Below are 18,841 nucleotides of genomic sequence, written 5' to 3' on the forward strand. Positions count from 1 at the left end.
CTCTCAGCCTCTAGATACCATGTAACAATTCAGAAATGAAGGAATAGAACAGAGAGTATAAAGCATGAAGGTCTGGAAAGCTTTGCACTGTATTTACTTGAATGATTTGCACGATACAAGAAGGTTCTCTTATACACACTCTGCTCTAACAAACTAACAGAATCCTATATCCGAAAATAGAAAACCAGTTAATTAAAGTAATATGTGCAGAAAGTAATAAAAGAAATAAAAATAGAATACAAGTGAAAGTAGAACGGGCAGATTGTTATCCTTTTCCAGAACGACTTGTAGTTGTTGTTGTTGGTGGAAAACGACTTGTAGCTGCTGCATGCTCAGTGTCTAATAGGTACAGCTCGGAACAACGACTGCCGAGCCTGCCCCACGGACTCGGAGAAGCTTTCAAAACCGGGTCAATTTTTCTCCAGGAATTTGTCCTTAGGCTGTATACCTCTATCAGGAGAGGGTAGAGTGGGCCGTTAACCTCCCAGATGTACACCGCCCTTACCAACTTATAGTCATCAGCTTTGGGATCATAACCAAACCCAAGACCCTCGACATCATAGTCTGCCTCTAGTGGACAAGATATAGGACGTGCAGGAAGGACCTTAAACTCTCTCATGGCTGGGTTCCAAAAGATGATGTTTCCATCAAAGCGGTCATCATAGAGACAGACTATACCATTGATGCATGCACCCAAAAAGTACAAATTTTTCAAGTTCTCGTGCTTGGAAAACAGAAGATAACCCAAGTTGAGAGGCAAGTCAAGCACTTCATGATCATGATTGTGATCTGGGATCAAGGAAAGCACCACATTTTTTCTGGTGAGTTGGTCCTGCAGGCGCTTGACGAGGAGACATGCATTCATATCGGTTTGACGTGAACGATGGAGGTGATGAGAAACGAAAGTAGAGCTTTGGATGAGAGCGCACCAAGATTTGCTCACGCACATGAATCATTTCAGAGATTTCACCAGAAGCCTGGAGAGAATGTCCTCCACCAGATACTCGAGTATATGAATATTTTTCATTTTTATTTCAGAATCCATGATGAATCGATCTCGCATGCAAATGTGTCTTTTATGCATTTATATACACATACATATATATCAAGTTATATTAGCTACATATATTAAAATGAACTAATTTTATATTGTTTTGACTGAATTTTCTTTGGAGAACTTGGCAAAGTCATGCTTTGGTCTTTGAGAATTTGTCATTTTTGACTGAGTTTTCTTTGGCGAGCTTGGAAAAATAATGCTTTGGCTATCCAAGAATTTACTAATTGCTTTTAGAATTTTTGTCGAAAGCGATATATGGCGTAGATTTTGTCAAAAAAAATTCCTATATTAAATTTTATATAATATAATAAAATGGCTCAATATAGCAAATTTAATGCAATCCTAATTACTAAGGCCAGATTCTCAAGCCCAGTTATCGAACCCAGCTACTCGAGCCCGAGTCTCAAATTCTATCGTGAAACCCTTTGAAATCCACCGACCTAAACGGAAAAGAATTTAAAAACTACAACTGAAATAGTTTTAGAGATGATTGTATTCGTAACTTATTTTAACTTATCTTATTATTATTTATCAATTTTAACTCATAAATTTTATTATTATTCATAATTTATCTCACTATTATTTACAATTCATCTCAACTCATCTTCGAATCCACATATTATTCTCAAAAAAACTACTCTCTTCACACATTATTTCATTAAACTAATAAACCTCCGCTACTCTTTGAACCTCGATAAAAAGCTTGATCAAAGAAAATAATTTTTTTTTCAGATTCCGTGACCTTTATAAAATTACATTAAAAAAATCACTCTCTAAAAACTCCATCTTAATTATAATTTTTTTTTTTTTTGAAAGATCTTTCATCTAACTAAGTATATTCTCAATTAAGAAATGATTTATACAAGTTCTAAATAGATAAACTCCATGCAAACTATTGTAAAAAAGTAAATCCCACCTTAAAAAAGTGTAAAAAAAAATTTTTTTATCAATGAAACTCATTTCTTTACAAACAGACTTGTATGCAACTTATATATTTAGAGCTTCCATCTATCATTACTCTTCTAATTTTAGCAAAAAGGACCTAGGGGTTATGAATTTGACCCACAATCTCTATTCCAGTGTTTTGGATTTCATACCGTACCGGTTGGTACAGCCAATATTTTTCGTACCGGCCGTCCAGCCGATACAGGTACTATACCCGTTTCGTATCGACTCAAATACCGGCCTTACCGGCCTCAATTTCAGCCTATACCGGCCTATATTTCTGTTTGTATTTTTTTTTTTCATTTTTTCAAACTACAAGCTTATTTTTTAATCTCTAACTTAGACTAGATTATTTATAATTTATATATATGTATTTATATATAATTTATTTATATATAGACTATTATTTTAGAATATAATTTTTATATATATTTATATATATAATTTATTTATATATCAACTATCTCGAAACGCTATTATAAAATAGTATTAATATCAAAATATTTCATTTTAATATTTTGATCGATATCTGATACAAAATTCAAAACATTGCTCTATCCTCTAATCACGGTGCGTAGGCAGTAATAGCCGAAGAAAAAGACACGAGCTTTCCTACAAAAAGGCTTTGGACTTACCTCTCGTCTCTCTCTTCTATATTCTCACTGTTCCCAAAGGCTTTAATTACTTCCAAGTACGGCAAATTCACCACTCAACTGCTCAGTTTCAAGTTGGGTACATCATATTGCACTGCTTCTTCTTCTTCTTTTCTGAATATATTGAACTTCTTCATTTTCTGGGCTCATGATCTGTAACAATCATTCAATGGTATGGATCATCTCTGGCTTCAAATACTGCTCGGGTTTCTGCCTTCAGATAGATATTCCGCGTCATTCGTTGCATAAGAATGAGAATGAGATAGCTTATTATTTGTCGAATACGTTTTACTTTTCAGAAAAAAAAAAAAATTTTTGTACACATCTATCGCATCCTTGAGTTGAATCTCAACTTCAATTACTTCAAGTTGGATTTCAAAAGTAGTTCAAAGTCCCTTTCTTCTTCTTTTCGGCACTGCCATTTGCACGTTCTTTAATGGTGTGCTGTTAATGGAAACATGCTTCAGGGAGCTGTGAATATTCTTCGTTCCGGGTGTGGAAACAAGAGAACCCCCCAAACAAATTCAAACTGCCAATTAATTAATGAAGATTCTTTCTTACAATTTTAGCAGTTGACCAATCTCTCAAGCATGTGCTCTGCCTTAATCTTCCCATTTAAAAATAAAGAAATAAATAAACAAAAGAGGGAGAGAAATCTCAAACATTGTATTTATGATACCCCCCCAGCATATCTGCCTCTGATATGATATCAGATAACTACACTAAAAAAGAAAGGTTCCTGTTGCGTATTCGAATTTTTAATAGCACCTTACACTAACCTATATATGTTCATCTTATCCACAGGGTTGATGCAGCATCAAATGAGATTATATTTGGAGAAGAAAAGCAAAGAATATCATATGCCTTCCCCTGGCCCTTTTCATTACAATTATTGAGGAGTAGCGTGCTTAGCTTCTGGTGTGAAATCTGATTAACCCTTTATCTTGCTTGTCATGTGGAAATATGTGCCGCCGAGTACAAACTGAATGCCTTGTCAAGCAACTGAGCATTTCTTTTCTTTCTTTGTTTTTTTTCCCTTTCTTTCTTTCTTTCTTTTTCTTCTTCTTCTTCTTCTTCTCTTCTGGCTCTGACACAAGAACAAAATTTCCTCTATAGCAATGCCGTTTGTGTAAAAACGTGTGTAGAGCAATAACTCCTGTAACAGCATCCATTGCTGTAAGCTGCTATATCCATAAATAAATTATATAAAAAAAATCCTACAAACTGGTCTTATCTAATCCATTAGATCTATTTTATAATAAGAATAATTTTACAATATAACGAATTACTTTAAACCACATCAATTTATGAGATTGCATAATCACTTTGTGGTTAGAATTTTATCCTTATTGCAAATATGCTGCCCACTCGTCACTTTTTATTCAAAGGTCTTTCGTAAATTTCCAAGGTCTTTAAATTAAACCTCCTCCCTATGCATCGGGATCAGATCATCAGACCCTTGTAACTGTAATTGATGAAGCGAAGCTTACATATCCCAATTGGAAATGCAGTAAATACTATTATTTTTGTACTTTTTTGAGATTAAAGAAATAGCATATACTCCAATGCTTTGTTTAGTTAATGAAACTCCACTATGTTCCTGCAAATAATAACCCATTTTTTCTATAGTATGGAACAAATAACAATGTGTGTGTCTGACTGTCTGTTTCAGTGTCTGTTGCTTTGTCGAATGAAGTGTGCCAATAACTCACATTGGATCCTCCACAGAAGGAGATCAACACAGTTGGATACTTTTCCTTGTCAGATGAAAATTACAAACGTCCCCTTCAAAAGCTAATCAAACCAAGGAGCTGAGACCGTTTCCCAGTCCTCCATCTGCATTGTTCTCCTCCAAATTTTTGCTCTCATCCTTTAATCCTAACTCACTGATGCAGGAAGCCAGCCCCCAATCTTCCTAACCTTTGGAACTTTCTCTAAAGCATTTCTATGCAATTGTTTATTGTTGTGCACTCTGCAAACTCATGATTCCAAATCACCAAACGATTAAAAAACTATATAAATTGCAAGGAGAGAATCCATCTTTATTACATGGCCCATGCTACATGCCAGAGCTGGAAACCCACTCAGTAGCACATGTACCTTAGCTAGTGATTAATAATTTTAAGATAAAAAAGAACAAAAAAGTGTATGAGTCAACCTAGCATATATATCACAATCCATAAAATGAAGAGAAAGAAAGGTTTTTCAGAGTTTAATTGCTTTCCCGTACTGACTTCCAGGCCACTTGAAATTGGAGCAGCTAGATATATTCGAATCTATACATCATTCTACTGCCAAAACATGGATTCAAACACCCAACTCTTAGACGAACAGTGTTTGTTGTTTGAGACATGAGCTTTTCTTCAATGGAAGTGCTGCTGATGCTGCTCGGGCCACGGCCAAAAATTATGTTGGTCTTCAATGCCATTGAACATGTTGCTGAAGCCTGCATCTTGAGTCATTTGATCGGTTTTCAGGCATTGGAGGTCCGATGATCTGGATGAACCTTGGAGGAGTTGGGACATGCTTGTAGGCCTGATGCATGAGGGGAAGATGTGCTTACTGCTTAATCTCGAAGATACTGGGCCGTTCATTACGGCGGGTGTTCTTGAAATATCCAAGTTAATGTCACAACTGTTCTCACTTCCATTGCTCCAAGAACATTCAGTTTCCTTCTTCATGTTTTTAAGCCCGACTTCATTTGTGTCACTACTTTTGAGAGCCGATAACTGCATCGTTACAATTACGAGCAATCAAGATGAATTAATGGAGAAATTGAGAATGAGGATACTAAACTTCTAGTTCTTCCAATTTATTGCAGAAGATATATAGTATCTGCATCAAATTTATAAGATACTATAGTTGCTTATAATAATATATATTCCTGTGTTGCACTTCTGACACTGACACTTCAGATCAGCGATTAACTAATTAAGCGAAAAGTTAACGAGGGACTCCATCATGATTTGTAGAACCCAGCTAAAATTAAGGCAGGCGCTCTTGTAGACACGTGATTCACCAAAATTCTTGCCAGCAAAATGTAACAGAAACTATCTACGTACACAAGTTTCGATCTAGAAATATTATAGCCTCATTTGTGAAAGAAATTTTTTTACTGATGTTTAAGAAGTATACTTGAAGGGAGAAAAAGTTTCATCTTCTTTTACTACACTCTCAAGCTGATCTAGAATGCTTAATTAGCTAGTGAAGATCGAAAGGAATAAAACCCAAGAAACTATATATAAGCAAGAACTAAACATTCCCAGATCATGAAACTTCAAGTTTCTCTTTCCTATCCAAATCAGCTATATTTCAATCTAAACCCACATCCATTGATGCAGCAGATAGAATTGATGAGAGTATGTATACCTCTGCATTAAGTTTCTTGTTCTGGGCCTGAAGAGCATCATTATCAGCCTTGAGTGCTTCGAACTGTTTCTTCAGGACCTCATAGTCTTTCTCCAATTGCTTGGTCTTCCACCTAGCCCTCCTGTTTTGGAACCATATCGCTATCTGTCTTGGTTGCAGGCCCAAAGCCTTGGCCAGCTGCGTTTTTCTCTCTGGCTCCAGCTTGTTTCCCAACTCGAAGCTCTTTTCAAGTGCCTTTACCTGTTCTAAATTAAGCCTTTTCTTCTTTTCCCCAATCTGCGTTCCATCATCAGACAACTCATCATCTGCATGCACTTCTCCGCACTTGTTGTCAATACCCGAAAACGACATCGATCTGTTCATCAAGAAAGGCACACCACCTGCAACAGTACCAGACCACATAAATGAAACCCATCAACCTATTTAGCGTGAGAGAGAGAGAGAGAGAGAGAGAGAGAGGGGGGGGGGGGAAGAGACCATGATAGTACTGTTGAGGAGGGCATGAGGGGAGGGTGTTGGAGGAAGGGAGGTGGTCTTGATCTTCGTGAGTTTGGAACATGAAACTATGAGACGATGGGAAAGCCATGTCATTAGAAAATATCATGCATGCTCCTTGCTTTATGGATCTTTCCGCACCAATTTATGGTGCGGTGGGTTATGGTCTGGCTCTCACTCTCATGGTGATGACAGGTCTTTCTGAAAGAGGAGGTGAGGGCTGCAGAGACTGATCAAAGACAGCGATTTTTAGGTTGAGAGAGAGAGGGCAACGAGAGGTGCAAATTGTGTAATATATCGCAGAAGTGAGCTTTCGTGGGCCCACCCTCTGTTCCCTCCCTCCCTCTCTCTCATATGAAAAGCATATAAATTAATTAATGCGTACTGGAGGAAGGATAAGCTCAACCCAAGATAACGAGTTCAAGAAAAAAAAAAAAAAAAGACATAGATTTACTTCCAACAGAGAGAAAATCATCGTTATTCGTTTACTAACCTGCTAGAAGTTTTGGAACTCGAGCTGTAAGAGGTGAAATGAGTGGAGGTTGAATCTAGCTGTTGCTCAACAAAATACCTCCATTTCGACTTGGCCAAACGAAAGAAGGTGATAACAGTATTAATGCTGATACGGTGGCTTTCATTCTGGTTATGGGAATAAAGCAATACTTGTTTTATATTAGCTTTATACTCCGCTTAGAGTTTCCCACTTTTAAATGTAAGTAAAAAATAATATTAATTGCCTCATAATTTCTCAATTAATAAGGATTGATGAACTTGCATGATAAATCATTAAGCATCCCAAAAACTGTAAAATCTAGTACGGAAATATCCTGCTCAAGTTGGTTGTCTTGCAAGTATGCTTCCATATAAGACATTCACATCATCAATGAGCCTGCAGCCGAAACTTAAGTGTTTGCTGACCACCACCAGCATAAATGAATGCCACTAGCTGGTTATTTTTCTTTTAAAAAGAAATCATATATATATATATATATATCAACCGTGCCATAAAAAAATAGAGAAAAATGTTCCATGTTCCAGTTTAAAACAATCTCTGGTAAAACTGTAAGGAAAACAAAACTGAAAAACACGAGAATAAGGACAATAATAACATCTATTTGGTTGGTAATTTTTTGGCTTTCTTAGTTTGTGGTTGGGTCTTTTGGTTTTTGATACTTGGGTTTTGATTTTTATGCTTATTTGTAACTCTCAAGTGTCTGGTTGTAATCATGTAATCATAATTTTCCTCCGCTAGAAGTTATAGTTATCAATAAAATTGAGATACCGTTATTTTCTTAAAAAAAAAAAAAGACAATAATATATATATATATTGTTCCAACGAAGGTAAATTGGCATCAAATGTTTCCACAGGCCATGCATGTGTGACGAGGAAACTTGGGAACATGGATATCCAGAATCCAAGGAAAGAAATTGATATTAAACTCTGTAGATATCTCATACCCATACTAGAAAAATATATCCGTAGTAGACCTTCCATTATCAATTATTAGATAGCTAGTCTGTCACTGGCTCGAGAATTTTGGGTATTTTCTATTAAAAATATCCATATTCTGTGTTTCCTCTCAACTTCTGAAAAATGAGTAATTATTAAGTAATTATACAACACGACTTGTGGTACTATTCTCATCCTATTACATCATAGCATGTCATTAAAAGTTGGTACTTAAGTAATTTTAATGGATGACATATTATGATAGGGTGAGAGTAGGACATCATTTTAATTTAAACTTGGGAATAATTGTGAATAATTGTCTGTCCCTCACGTGTACTCACCCTCATTTTCTTGAATGTTTTTACACAACATGTCATCATTGCTATGGTAAATTCCCTAGCTCCATGTTAATAGCAAATTAGAAAAAATGTGCAAAAATAAAGGGTGGTGGATTGGAAAACTAGACTGTTCAATGAAAAAGTTATCAATAAAATTGAGGTACCGTCATCTTCCTAAAAAAGAATAGACTATTCAATCAAAATAGCTAGGGACATATTTCCTATTCTTTAAAAATCTCCTCCCTCTAAATAATTAAGAAAGAGTAGCTAGATAGATTGGTCTTTCTTTGGAATGACCAGCTTGATGAGATGGTTTGTGTCATTTATATATCCATCGAAGGAGAAATCATTAATTTGTTGCTTTTTCACATCGATCTCGATCGAATGTGTCAAGAGATCAGGGAAGCAAGAGACCCACCATCCCCAGCCAATTCACAAATTTGTGGTGAGGAGGAAGTGGAGGATGGGATGTTTTGAAGGTGTGGGGTCCTACAATGCACAGCAGCCTGAGCCTGGCCTGCGACAAAGCTTTCCCACATGCCTTTATTGGAAGTTTAGGGGGGAGGGGTACCCCTTCGGAATAGGAGTGGATCCATGTTATTCCTTTGTTGCCGATCACCTCAAAAAACAATTAATTAAAGAAAGTGCTCTGAATCTTCTCTCCACATGCCCTCCTGTTCCCATGTGCCTCTGCTCTATCTCTCTCTTGGGGATTCTTCAACCACATACACAGCTAGACTTCTTTGTTCTTATGTTTTTCGTAGGGTTCTTTGATGTCAAGTGGTTCTTCTGTTCCACTGTTTTCTTTTTTCCTTTTTTTTTTTTTAAAGCTATAGGGCTTAAATTATTCAGCTTCTTCTAATCACAACTGAAAAAGGTTTTCGTGGTTAATTCACCTTAAGATAACATAAATTGAATAAAGTTCAGATCAGCCATGACGTTTAAAGTCGTTAATGATGTGTGTTAACAAAGTTAGAGAGCAAAGCACATATGTCCAATGTCCTCAAACTTTGGCTTTGAAATAAATTAATGCTAATTAGAAAAGTATATGTATTTTTCCCTTTAAAAGTTTTAAACTATCACACAAAAATGTCATAGGGGAGATTACAAGGGACATCAGTGGCAAAGCATATGCAAGTGGGGCACCAAATATCTTGTATTGTACCTAAATCTCCTAACCTTTCCCTTATCGTAGCTGTAACATAATACATTTGTGTAACTGCCATTAAATCTAAAAACAAAGTGATTGGCTTTCACTGAGATATGCATATATACTAGCAACCGTACGTAATTCAACCAATAGTACTTTGTTAATTAAAAAATGAGTTATTAGTGATATAAACATACGAGTTGAAATAGACGTATGTTTATATCTTACTATATATTTTTAAAAAGTGATAGTATCATAGTAGTAAGAATATATCAGTGTCTATTTTCTTTGTTAATCGTATCAACTAGTTTAGTGGGGAGCGTCAAATCGTTGAAAGGCCTTGGTGATTCTCCAATTTGGTAATCTGAAGATAGAAAACCAAAATGATTTCAAACTTCACTTCAATAGTCTTATATCCATGCTGCCCCGACTCCGAACTCGATGTTTGTTAACCAAGCAGGACATTCCCAAACTCTTTTTTATCAAACTACTTTCTCATTCCCTACGTAGCAGTTTTCATTGGTGTTCTTTGCAATGTCTAGGGAGGTTATGAATGAGTTAAGTCAATGCGTACAAATAGACAAACCAGGTTCATCCTTTCATGTTGAGGTTAGTTGTGTTTGAAGAATGTTTAGAAAGTAAATATTTAAAAATATATGAAAATACTTAAGATATGTTGTGTTGTCAAACAGGACCTAAAAATTGACCATTTTCCCGCTCGACTTGGGCTGAGGAACTTAAACGGCTAAAGAGTAATGGAGGTATTTTGAGATTGCATTCTTCTTCTATTGTCTTAGGTTTTTCAAATTTCTTGGATGGGGGCACTAATGTTTTTGTCGAACTCTCTACTTTAAGAATTTAATATGTTTATCTCAACTTCCAAAATAACGAATCAGCAGCTTTACATGAGAGGGTAATTATATGAACTCACTTACTTTCTCTTGGAGAAAAAGAATCCGACGTGCTGGATCTAACAATTCCCGAACGGTTTGAAAAATCTTAAAGGATTAAATTGACATCTTCTTGAAATCTGAGAGTTTTTTTTTCCCCGAAAATGCAAAATTCAAGAATGAAAGGAATATTTAAATTTTAAGATTATGAATTTATGTTCATTCAGGTTAGGAATCTGGGCTACTAGTTTTGACCCAAGTCTATTAAAAGCCCAGCCCAGGCCCATACTAACTCTTCGTAGTAGGATTCGTAGGAATGGTGGTCTGGAACTGGAAGTCTTCCAAAGAAAGGAGCCTCGAGTCACTCCATTGTTTTACTATCATGGCTACCAAAATCACCAGCGATTTTGGCTGCACGAGTCAAAATGTCTGAAACCCAAAGCGCTCCTTTGGCAAAGTAACTGCTGTTGACTACGGCATTACCAGCTGCAACAGCTGCTCTCCCCGTAACTGTAGCTGCGACTACAGCTGCTGTCCCTGTGGCTATTGCAGCTGACTTTGAGATTTCTGAAACATGGTATTTATCATCCACAGATTTGAAGGTTTCCATGCCGGCATAGATCTGATCAGTGAGACCAATTCTATTGCTAAGCTCCGCAACCTTGGCCGTTGCGCTAGCGGAGACATTATGGGATTCGTCAAAAGTTTTGGCCTTGATAAATGCGTCTTTCCCCAGAACATATCCCTTCGCTAGCATTGTCTTGACGACTTCCTGCGCCACTGTTACAGCTTCTCCTGGGGTAGAGACGAATTGTCCCATATGAGTAGCCTGCTAAAACATACATGTTCAGCATAACAGAAATGTGAATTAAATTTTATGTGTCCAGTTTTTGCTCATCTTGGAAAATTATAAACCATCCAAAATTATTTTGACTCATTTTTTAGAACCAGGAACGCACGTCAAGCAAATATAGTAGTTACTCGACAACGTCTATATACTCAATAGCATACTTTCAGAATAGTCCAAGTTTTCAACCAAAGATAAGCTTCTTTAGAATCTTTATGGACTATATATACATTGCCTTTCTGAGTATTCAACAGTTGGTAATTCCCAAGTTAACATTGAAACTCGAAAATAATTGTGTCAGACTGCCGAAAATATGAAATGTCTATCCTATATGTTATGAGAGACTGGATCAGAATTCCTGGATCTCTTATTGATTCCTTATAGCCAGAATCATCTTATAATTTCCGTGATGAGATTTTCCAAGTTGTCATGACCTATAGCATAAAGCTTATCATGTAAACTTATAAATTGCATATTGCATACTCTTGAGCTAGAATCATCTTCTGGCTTCCACGAGGGACTGCTCCAAGGATCAGATTCCTCAATATATGATCCCCAAGGTTGTATGTATACACATTGATCTAAAATGCTAGCTCCCTGAAACACACACACACAAAAAAACCCACAATGAGCAGATAAACTGTGGTTCAAAAGATCAGACAGTTAATGAAATGCGAATACACCGTAACTAATGTTCATGCATTGCAAGTGGGACTTTCGTTTCAGCGACATGCTACACCCCATGAAAAATCAATTTTTATGTAAAGATAAAGGCGGCATACAACTTATTGTTAAGGGAAACTTGGACTGATGGACCGTTAGTTTCTTTCCTATAACAGTATTAAGTGCTCATCTAGTCTAGTCCGCAAAGAAACTTACACTGAGCAACACAGCAGTTCCCAGGGCATAAGCATCTTTAAATGTCACATATGCAGTACAAGCAAATTCACCATATCTGTTTTTCAACAAAAAAAAAAAGCAACTCTCCAAGTCAGACACAAATAATGATAACCATTTAGGTTACAAATATCCATCCGATAAGCACTACAGAACTTATGACTTGTAGATATGATGGAGCCTTCATAATCAATCCTGTTTGGAGCACTAGAATAATTGCTTATGAGGATGCCAATTACTGATTCTATTTGGAGGTTTTTTGTTAATTCTGATAGGAGGTTCTTGGCGGCTTTTTCATTTCACTTTGCACGTGGCACTAATAATACGGCCAAAAGCTATTCTAGATGGGTTAAGGTTATACATCAAGCTTCATTTCCAGGAGGTAGAACTCAAGTCTGACTCCTTAGGGGTGGTTAACGGGTTGTTGAGGAAAGGATGCATACATTGCCCTTGATTGATCTGGTGGAGCAGAATTTCTCTGGTTCTCAAGCATTACATGTTGAGATAAAAAACATCTATAGAGAAACTAACCAAATTGCTGATATCTTAGCTAAACTGGGTGCTAGGGTACCTCCCAAAACTTCTTGCTGTTTCATGACATCCCAAGAGAGGTCAGAGGCTGCCTAGTGGTCGATCCATTGGGCATGCCATACTTGACTTGTAAATGGCTGGGTTCTTTGTTGTATAGTTTTGATTTTCTAAAATTGTTTCTCCTTTGTAGCTTTTGGTGTTGTGTTGTAATGTGGTGATTACTCCCACCATAACGTGAGTGGCTTAATGGAAGTATAGACATTCTCCCAAAAAAAATCAAACAGTAAATAAGTTCATGCCTTCACTTATGTGTAGAAAAATAGTCTAAGCTTGCATTACTGTAAAGACACAGACCAAAGCTTGCACAGAAGCACATAGGAGGAGAACGTAGAAAAAGAAGAAATATGAAAAACTTAATAAGCAAATTAAGAGGTATAAATAACTATTTAACTGCCACATTCACGTGGGGAAGTAGTTGCTAGGAATTGAGGGAACTAGTAATTATGGTTGCCATATAGATCTCTAGCAAATTTTTCTAAGAGTTGCAAGAAACTGGGTATGTTGAGCATAACCACTTTTCTTGTTGAAATGGGCCTTTCAAGGAAGATATTATATATTTAGGGCATATTTTGTCATCAACCAGCGAACTTATCATCATCATGGTTACAAGTCTATCAATGTGAATGATGGGGTAATCAAGAAAAATGGTATAGAAAAAGAGAACCGGAAGCCATAGATAGAATCGATTTAATCCCCAAAATCTTAAAATTCATAGTAGTCCATAAACTAAGGTGACAATTTTGATGTCTTTAATGATTCCCTTCTAGATTATGAAGATGTAGAGGCTAAGTGAAGTTCATTATCATATATAGACATCAAATCATCATTTTGAATTAATTTAAAGTCACATAATAGCATTGCTGCTTTTGACTGTTTCCACACAGCTTGGACAAAAGTCCAAGGTATTCTCATGACCAAACTACCATAAGGGAGATAAAGATTGAATCAATAAATGGGTTTATTTTCAGCTGATAGAAGCAGAGGAGATGAGTTGTACCTGACAATTTCAACATGCTCAATTGCACCAAAGTTTGCAAAAAAATCGTGTACGTCCTCCTCTGTAGCTTTAGGAGATAAGCTTGTAACCTCAGCAGTATAACCCCCAGGGTACATTCTCTAAAAATTTCAAAAGGAAAAAGTTGGATCAGAATGAACCTGGAAAAAAATATAAAATAAAATGTCAGCACCTCAGTTCAAGAAAAGGTAAATGAGCACAGAAGAATCATTTTGGTTACTTCAACACTTAACAATGATGAAGGCACTGCATACCAGTACTTTTTTCATTTTGCATTATAAGGTCTGTATTTTAGACAAACAAACATTAAGGATAAGAAAATTGTCAGAAAGAGATAGAAGGCATTATCATTGTGGGCAGGCTTCCTTTATGTGGTGATCCTAAGGTCCATAACTTAGTGGTCCCCAACTCTCATCAAGCCCTTGCATAAGTGCAATCTAGGATGACCAATTTAACCGGATGCTTCCAACATCTAGTGTGTATAATATGTGGCTTCCACTGAAAAGTAACCAACTCCTACGCGGTCCAGTTTATTAGAAGACTCTATGTAGCACAGCATTTGGTGATAATTGTACTGATAATGTACTTATGTGCGTGATAGTGCATTTTCAATCAACATGATCGAAAATAAAGGAAAAGAAAGCGTTGGGGCAATCATAAAAAATGCGGTAGCATGCAAATTCTGAAAGCAAAAGTTTGGCCGGTATTGCAAGCATCGAAGCAAATCAAGCAATGCAAGCGGGAGAAAGACTGAAACTTTGGCTAAAGTGGAACTGCAGGCGTGGCTAAACATAGAGAATTGAACTTCTCTAAAATACCCATGGTGCCTATTAAACAGAGACAAAAGGGGGGGACATTTATCCAAGTAATCTTTCCGCTATAGAAATTAGGAACAACCTGATTATTTGCTTAATGATTTGAAAGCAAAGAGGTCCCCAAAAGCCCAGAGGATAATAAACAAATGACAAATTAAAAAAAATTCAGAAATCTCACTTTTCACAACAAAATTATCACACGTGACTCAAATTGGTCAGGGAAAAAAAACCTCAGTTCTACTACAAACTTAATACCATCATAGATGGCAAAACACCCACTAAATTGTAAGAACAGTGCGTGTATAAGTCTCCCAAGAATTAACGTCAGGGCAGAACCCCAAAGGAGAACAGAAAATATGAAAAGAAAGAAAAGGAAAAAGAAAACAAACAGTTTGTGATGCTGGATACAGAAACTGCAAGATAAAGAGTCGTGCGTATTCTGAACATCCTCAAGGGTTTCATGAACTAGGAATAGCACGATCTAATTGAGCCTATGCAATACATGCGCTGTTGAAAGATGGGTAATCGAATTTACAAGAAAGATCGGAAACCCAATAATATAACAGTGTAAATTGTAGGAAATGATTCTATGCACATACCTGTTCTTGATCAGAGGTGAGCAACTGTAAGAGAGATCATACAGAGAAGAAGGAGAAGAAGAATCAAGCAACCAAGCCACCTAATATGTTTACTGTTGCTTGAGGAGACAATATCTAAATTTTGTAAACTGGCATATGATGGAAAATGATTCATATTCATAAATTTTGTAAACTGGCATATTATGGAAAATGATTCACATTCATAAATTTTGTAAACTGACATTCAGCAATGCTACTCAACTTCCACGCATGACATTTTTTTAAATTTTTTAATTTTTTTTAATTTTTTTTTAAATTAATTTAATTTTTCTATTTATTATTTATATATTAGATATTTGATAAAAGAAAAAAATAATAAAAATTAAAAAATGTGTTACGTGTGGAGGCTATATAAATAATAAGAGATTGTGTGGATAACATTCTGAATTAGATTCTCGACCAATGGGGTTACAGGAAACCAAAAACGTGGCCGGAAGATAACATTCTGAAAAAGGTAAGTATTAACATCACCACGATCCAATCCAAGGGTAAATTAAAGACAACCGGAACCAAGATCATCGAAAATGAGAGAGACAATTTTTTTTAACAACATTTTTATAGCTTTGCTTTATTAAATATATAATCGTAAGAGAATCATTATTTTACAAATATATCCCACATTGTAAATATAATTGAAAAAAAAATTATGAAAAAAGGTTTATGTCTTGGTTATTAGTCTAAAGATCACAACATTAGTCTTATTTTGTGGATCCCATTGAGATGGATTTAATTTTTTTAAGTCAAGATGAATTTAACTTTTTAAGTTGAAAGGTATGAAGTAGGTTGAGATGAATTTAATTTTTTTTATAGGAAGTTGAAAAAGTAGTATGTCTCATTAATAATTAATTTGAGATGAGTTGAGTTTGGTTCAACAACTAAACACAACTTAATAAGGTTGTTTGGATTGAGAGAGCCTTTCAACTCATCTCATCTCATCTAATTGTTACAATTTTTTAAACTTTCACACAAAATACAATAAATAATTCACTTTTTTCAAATCTTAAAACAAAAGTAATATTAAAAAATAATTTTCGAATAATATTTTATTCAACTTTTAATTTTCATCTCATCTCAACTCATTATCAATTTGGTTTGGACGCTCCATCAGCAAACTCATTGCCTGACAGAGACCTACTCATTCATGTTTTACCCGGAAGCTCATTGCCTTGTCTGCTACATGCATTCATCGCCTTACTCACAAACAGCACTAGAATGTAGAATTCTCTTCTAATATAACCTTTCTTTTTGTATTTGCATGGATGCTCCTCCTTGTCCTTGGGGTGCCAGTATTGATCGTCAGTAATGCTGCCCGCGCCACTCCCACCGACGTTTCTAGCTTATGTAGTACGAATTAATTGTCAATAACTCCACGTTCTTACCCCATTATCTCCCTATTTATTTGTCTTGTGTGCTGAAGGTTTATCCTCTATGATCCAAGATGCAGAAAATAGGAGATTGCTAAAGGGTTTGAAGTTGTGTAATGGAGCTTTAACACTGAGTCACCTATTTTTTGCTGACGATTGTTTACTGCTTTATCGAGCTACTACGGCTGATAATATTGTTTTAAGGCAGTTATTACAAGTATATGAAGTAGCATTAGGGCAACAATTAATTATAGAAAAGACGGAGAGGTTTGTATTCGCAACTCATCTCAACTCATCTCACTACTATTCATTACTATTCATCAACTTAACTCACAAATCTCATTACTATTCACAACTCATCTCACTACTATTCACAACCCAACTCAATTCATCTCAACTCATTTTCGAATCCAAACGATACCTGAGTTATTCATTAGCAAAAATCCTATGGAGGATGAGGTACTTAATGTCAAGGCTGTTTGGAATGTGCAATTAGTACACCAACATGAGAGGTGTTTGGGACTACCATCTTTTGTGGGACGGGCTTGATCTTCAACGTTCCAAGAATTGAAGTTAAGTCTGGAATAAGTTGCAAGGTTGAAATGAGAAGTTTTTATCACAGGCCGGTAGAGGGATACTAATCAAGATTGTGGCTCAAGCACTCCCAGGTTATACAATGAGTTGTTTCCTATTGTCAAAGTTGTTCTATAAAGATTTAGAAAGCATGTTTATGAGATTTTGGTGGGGACAACGTGCATCAGAGCAAAAAATTCATTGAGTAAGTTGGACAACGATGTGTGCTTCAAAATTGTGTGGAGGAATGAGTTTTTGCAACATGGAGACCTTTAATTACTTGGCTTTATTGGCCAAACAAGGGTGAAGATTGATTACTAATCCTGAATCTTTGTTGTTTAGGATCTTTAAGGCAAAATATTTCCCTCACGCTACTTTCTTTCAATCAAAACTTGGTAGTAATCCTTCTTATGTGTGGAGGAGTAGTGTAATTTAAAGGTTTTTATATCTCACATAATTCACGTGATATAATTTAATTTGAAAATTTTAAATTTTAAAATATATCTTTCAAATCACAATATGTCACGTAGATAGTATATGGTGTAAAAATTTTCAAATATAATTATTGATTTTGAAAAAAATGGAAGAGAGGGATCAGTGCTCATAAGGAGGGGCTCGCAATTCCTCTTCTATACCTCTGATCTTCAGATTGCTTGCAACGTCCCAAATAGAAAATTACAGATCAGGATGATCTTAATAGTGCTTTTTTGTTCAGGAACCCCTAACCACGCTTTTCATCTCACATATATAACCTAATTAAGGGAAATGTAAAAACAAAAAGAAAAAAGAAAGGAAAAAGGACTCTTAGCATCTATAAAACAAGAGTAGTGCATGGCACAGATCAAACAAGTCATGCATACACGATATCTTAATTAATAGAATATTTCAAAAAAATAATAATTTGAATACATCAAATCAAAATAAAATAAAATAAAGTCAAAATTATTATTTTATTTATTAGTTATATAAAAGTTGTCAATTAAAAATTATTTATTATATTTCACTTCTAAACCTATCATTTAACGCCACGTTATGGGATGATGGAAAGATGATGAAAGTTAGGATGATGAATAGATTTTTTCATTAAATATTGTTACTAATTTATCAATACGATTTCTCATAGAGCAATGGCTACGGCCACATGATTTTACTATTTAATTTAGACTCGTCCCTTAAATAGAAATACTTTCCCGATTGGAGAAAGATCGATATATATATATATATATATATATTTATATACTAGCAGTGAATTTACGTGCGATGCACGTTTGCCCTGTATTAAATTATTATAAAATATAAACATCTAGTGTAGAAGAAAAGAGTCTAAAACGACTAAATATTACATAATTGTTTTTTTGTTACTGAAAGTAAAGTCTGAAACTGCTAAATATTACATAATTGTTTCTTTCGTTACTGAAAGTAGAGTCTAAAACGACTAAATATTACATAATTGTTTCTTTCGTTACTGAAAGTAAAGTCTGAAACTGCTAAATATTACATAATTGTTTCTTTCGTTACTGAAAGTAAAGTTTGCTGGTTATGGATTCAAAGTGGTGTGTTCTCGTCATTTACAGCATTTATGGAGAGAACATTGAAGTTTTTGTGATGTTGTTTTTGGAGTTGATCTAAATCTGCACCCAATTGTATGATCCATTTTTTGGTTGAACATAATTTTGCAATATTTTGGATATACGGTAAATGTTCCTGTATGGTGAATAAATATAATGTAAAAGATATTTTTGATAACTTTCTAT

At 35.4% G+C, this 18,841-nt stretch overlaps 2 protein-coding genes and 1 pseudogene across 8 annotated transcripts; all 3 read right to left on the minus strand.

Moving 5' to 3' along the window:
• Positions 1-265: 265 nt before the first annotated feature.
• LOC121252110 lies at positions 266-17,918 on the minus strand (annotated as a pseudogene).
• LOC121252656 (homeobox-leucine zipper protein HAT7-like) lies at positions 4,677-6,821 on the minus strand. The gene is made up of 3 exons (XM_041152387.1): positions 6,502-6,821; positions 6,025-6,404; positions 4,677-5,384 (listed from the first exon to the last, which is right to left on the minus strand). The coding sequence occupies exons 1-3, from the start codon at positions 6,626-6,628 to the stop codon at positions 5,019-5,021; spliced, it is 873 nt and encodes a 290-aa protein (XP_041008321.1). The 5' UTR covers positions 6,629-6,821; the 3' UTR covers positions 4,677-5,018.
• Positions 10,578-15,272, minus strand: LOC121252657 (binding partner of ACD11 1-like). Of its 7 annotated transcripts, none has more exons than XM_041152390.1 (5): positions 15,112-15,272; positions 13,680-13,798; positions 12,074-12,149; positions 11,678-11,791; positions 10,578-11,179 (listed from the first exon to the last, which is right to left on the minus strand). In XM_041152390.1, exons 2-5 carry the CDS (start codon positions 13,793-13,795, stop codon positions 10,709-10,711), a joined length of 777 nt encoding a protein of 258 aa, XP_041008324.1. In that variant the 5' UTR covers positions 13,796-13,798; positions 15,112-15,272; the 3' UTR covers positions 10,578-10,708. The 7 variants fall into 7 exon arrangements, with proteins under 7 accessions (XP_041008324.1, XP_041008329.1, XP_041008322.1 ...); XM_041152395.1 differs by having other exon boundaries at positions 10,578-11,176; positions 15,112-15,133; XM_041152388.1 differs by lacking the exon at positions 15,112-15,272 and adding an exon at positions 13,952-14,034.
• Positions 17,919-18,841: the final 923 nt, after the last annotated feature.

This window comes from Juglans microcarpa x Juglans regia, chromosome 2S, assembly GCF_004785595.1.
Source record: "Juglans microcarpa x Juglans regia isolate MS1-56 chromosome 2S, Jm3101_v1.0, whole genome shotgun sequence".
NCBI lineage: Eukaryota > Viridiplantae > Streptophyta > Magnoliopsida > Fagales > Juglandaceae > Juglans > Juglans microcarpa x Juglans regia.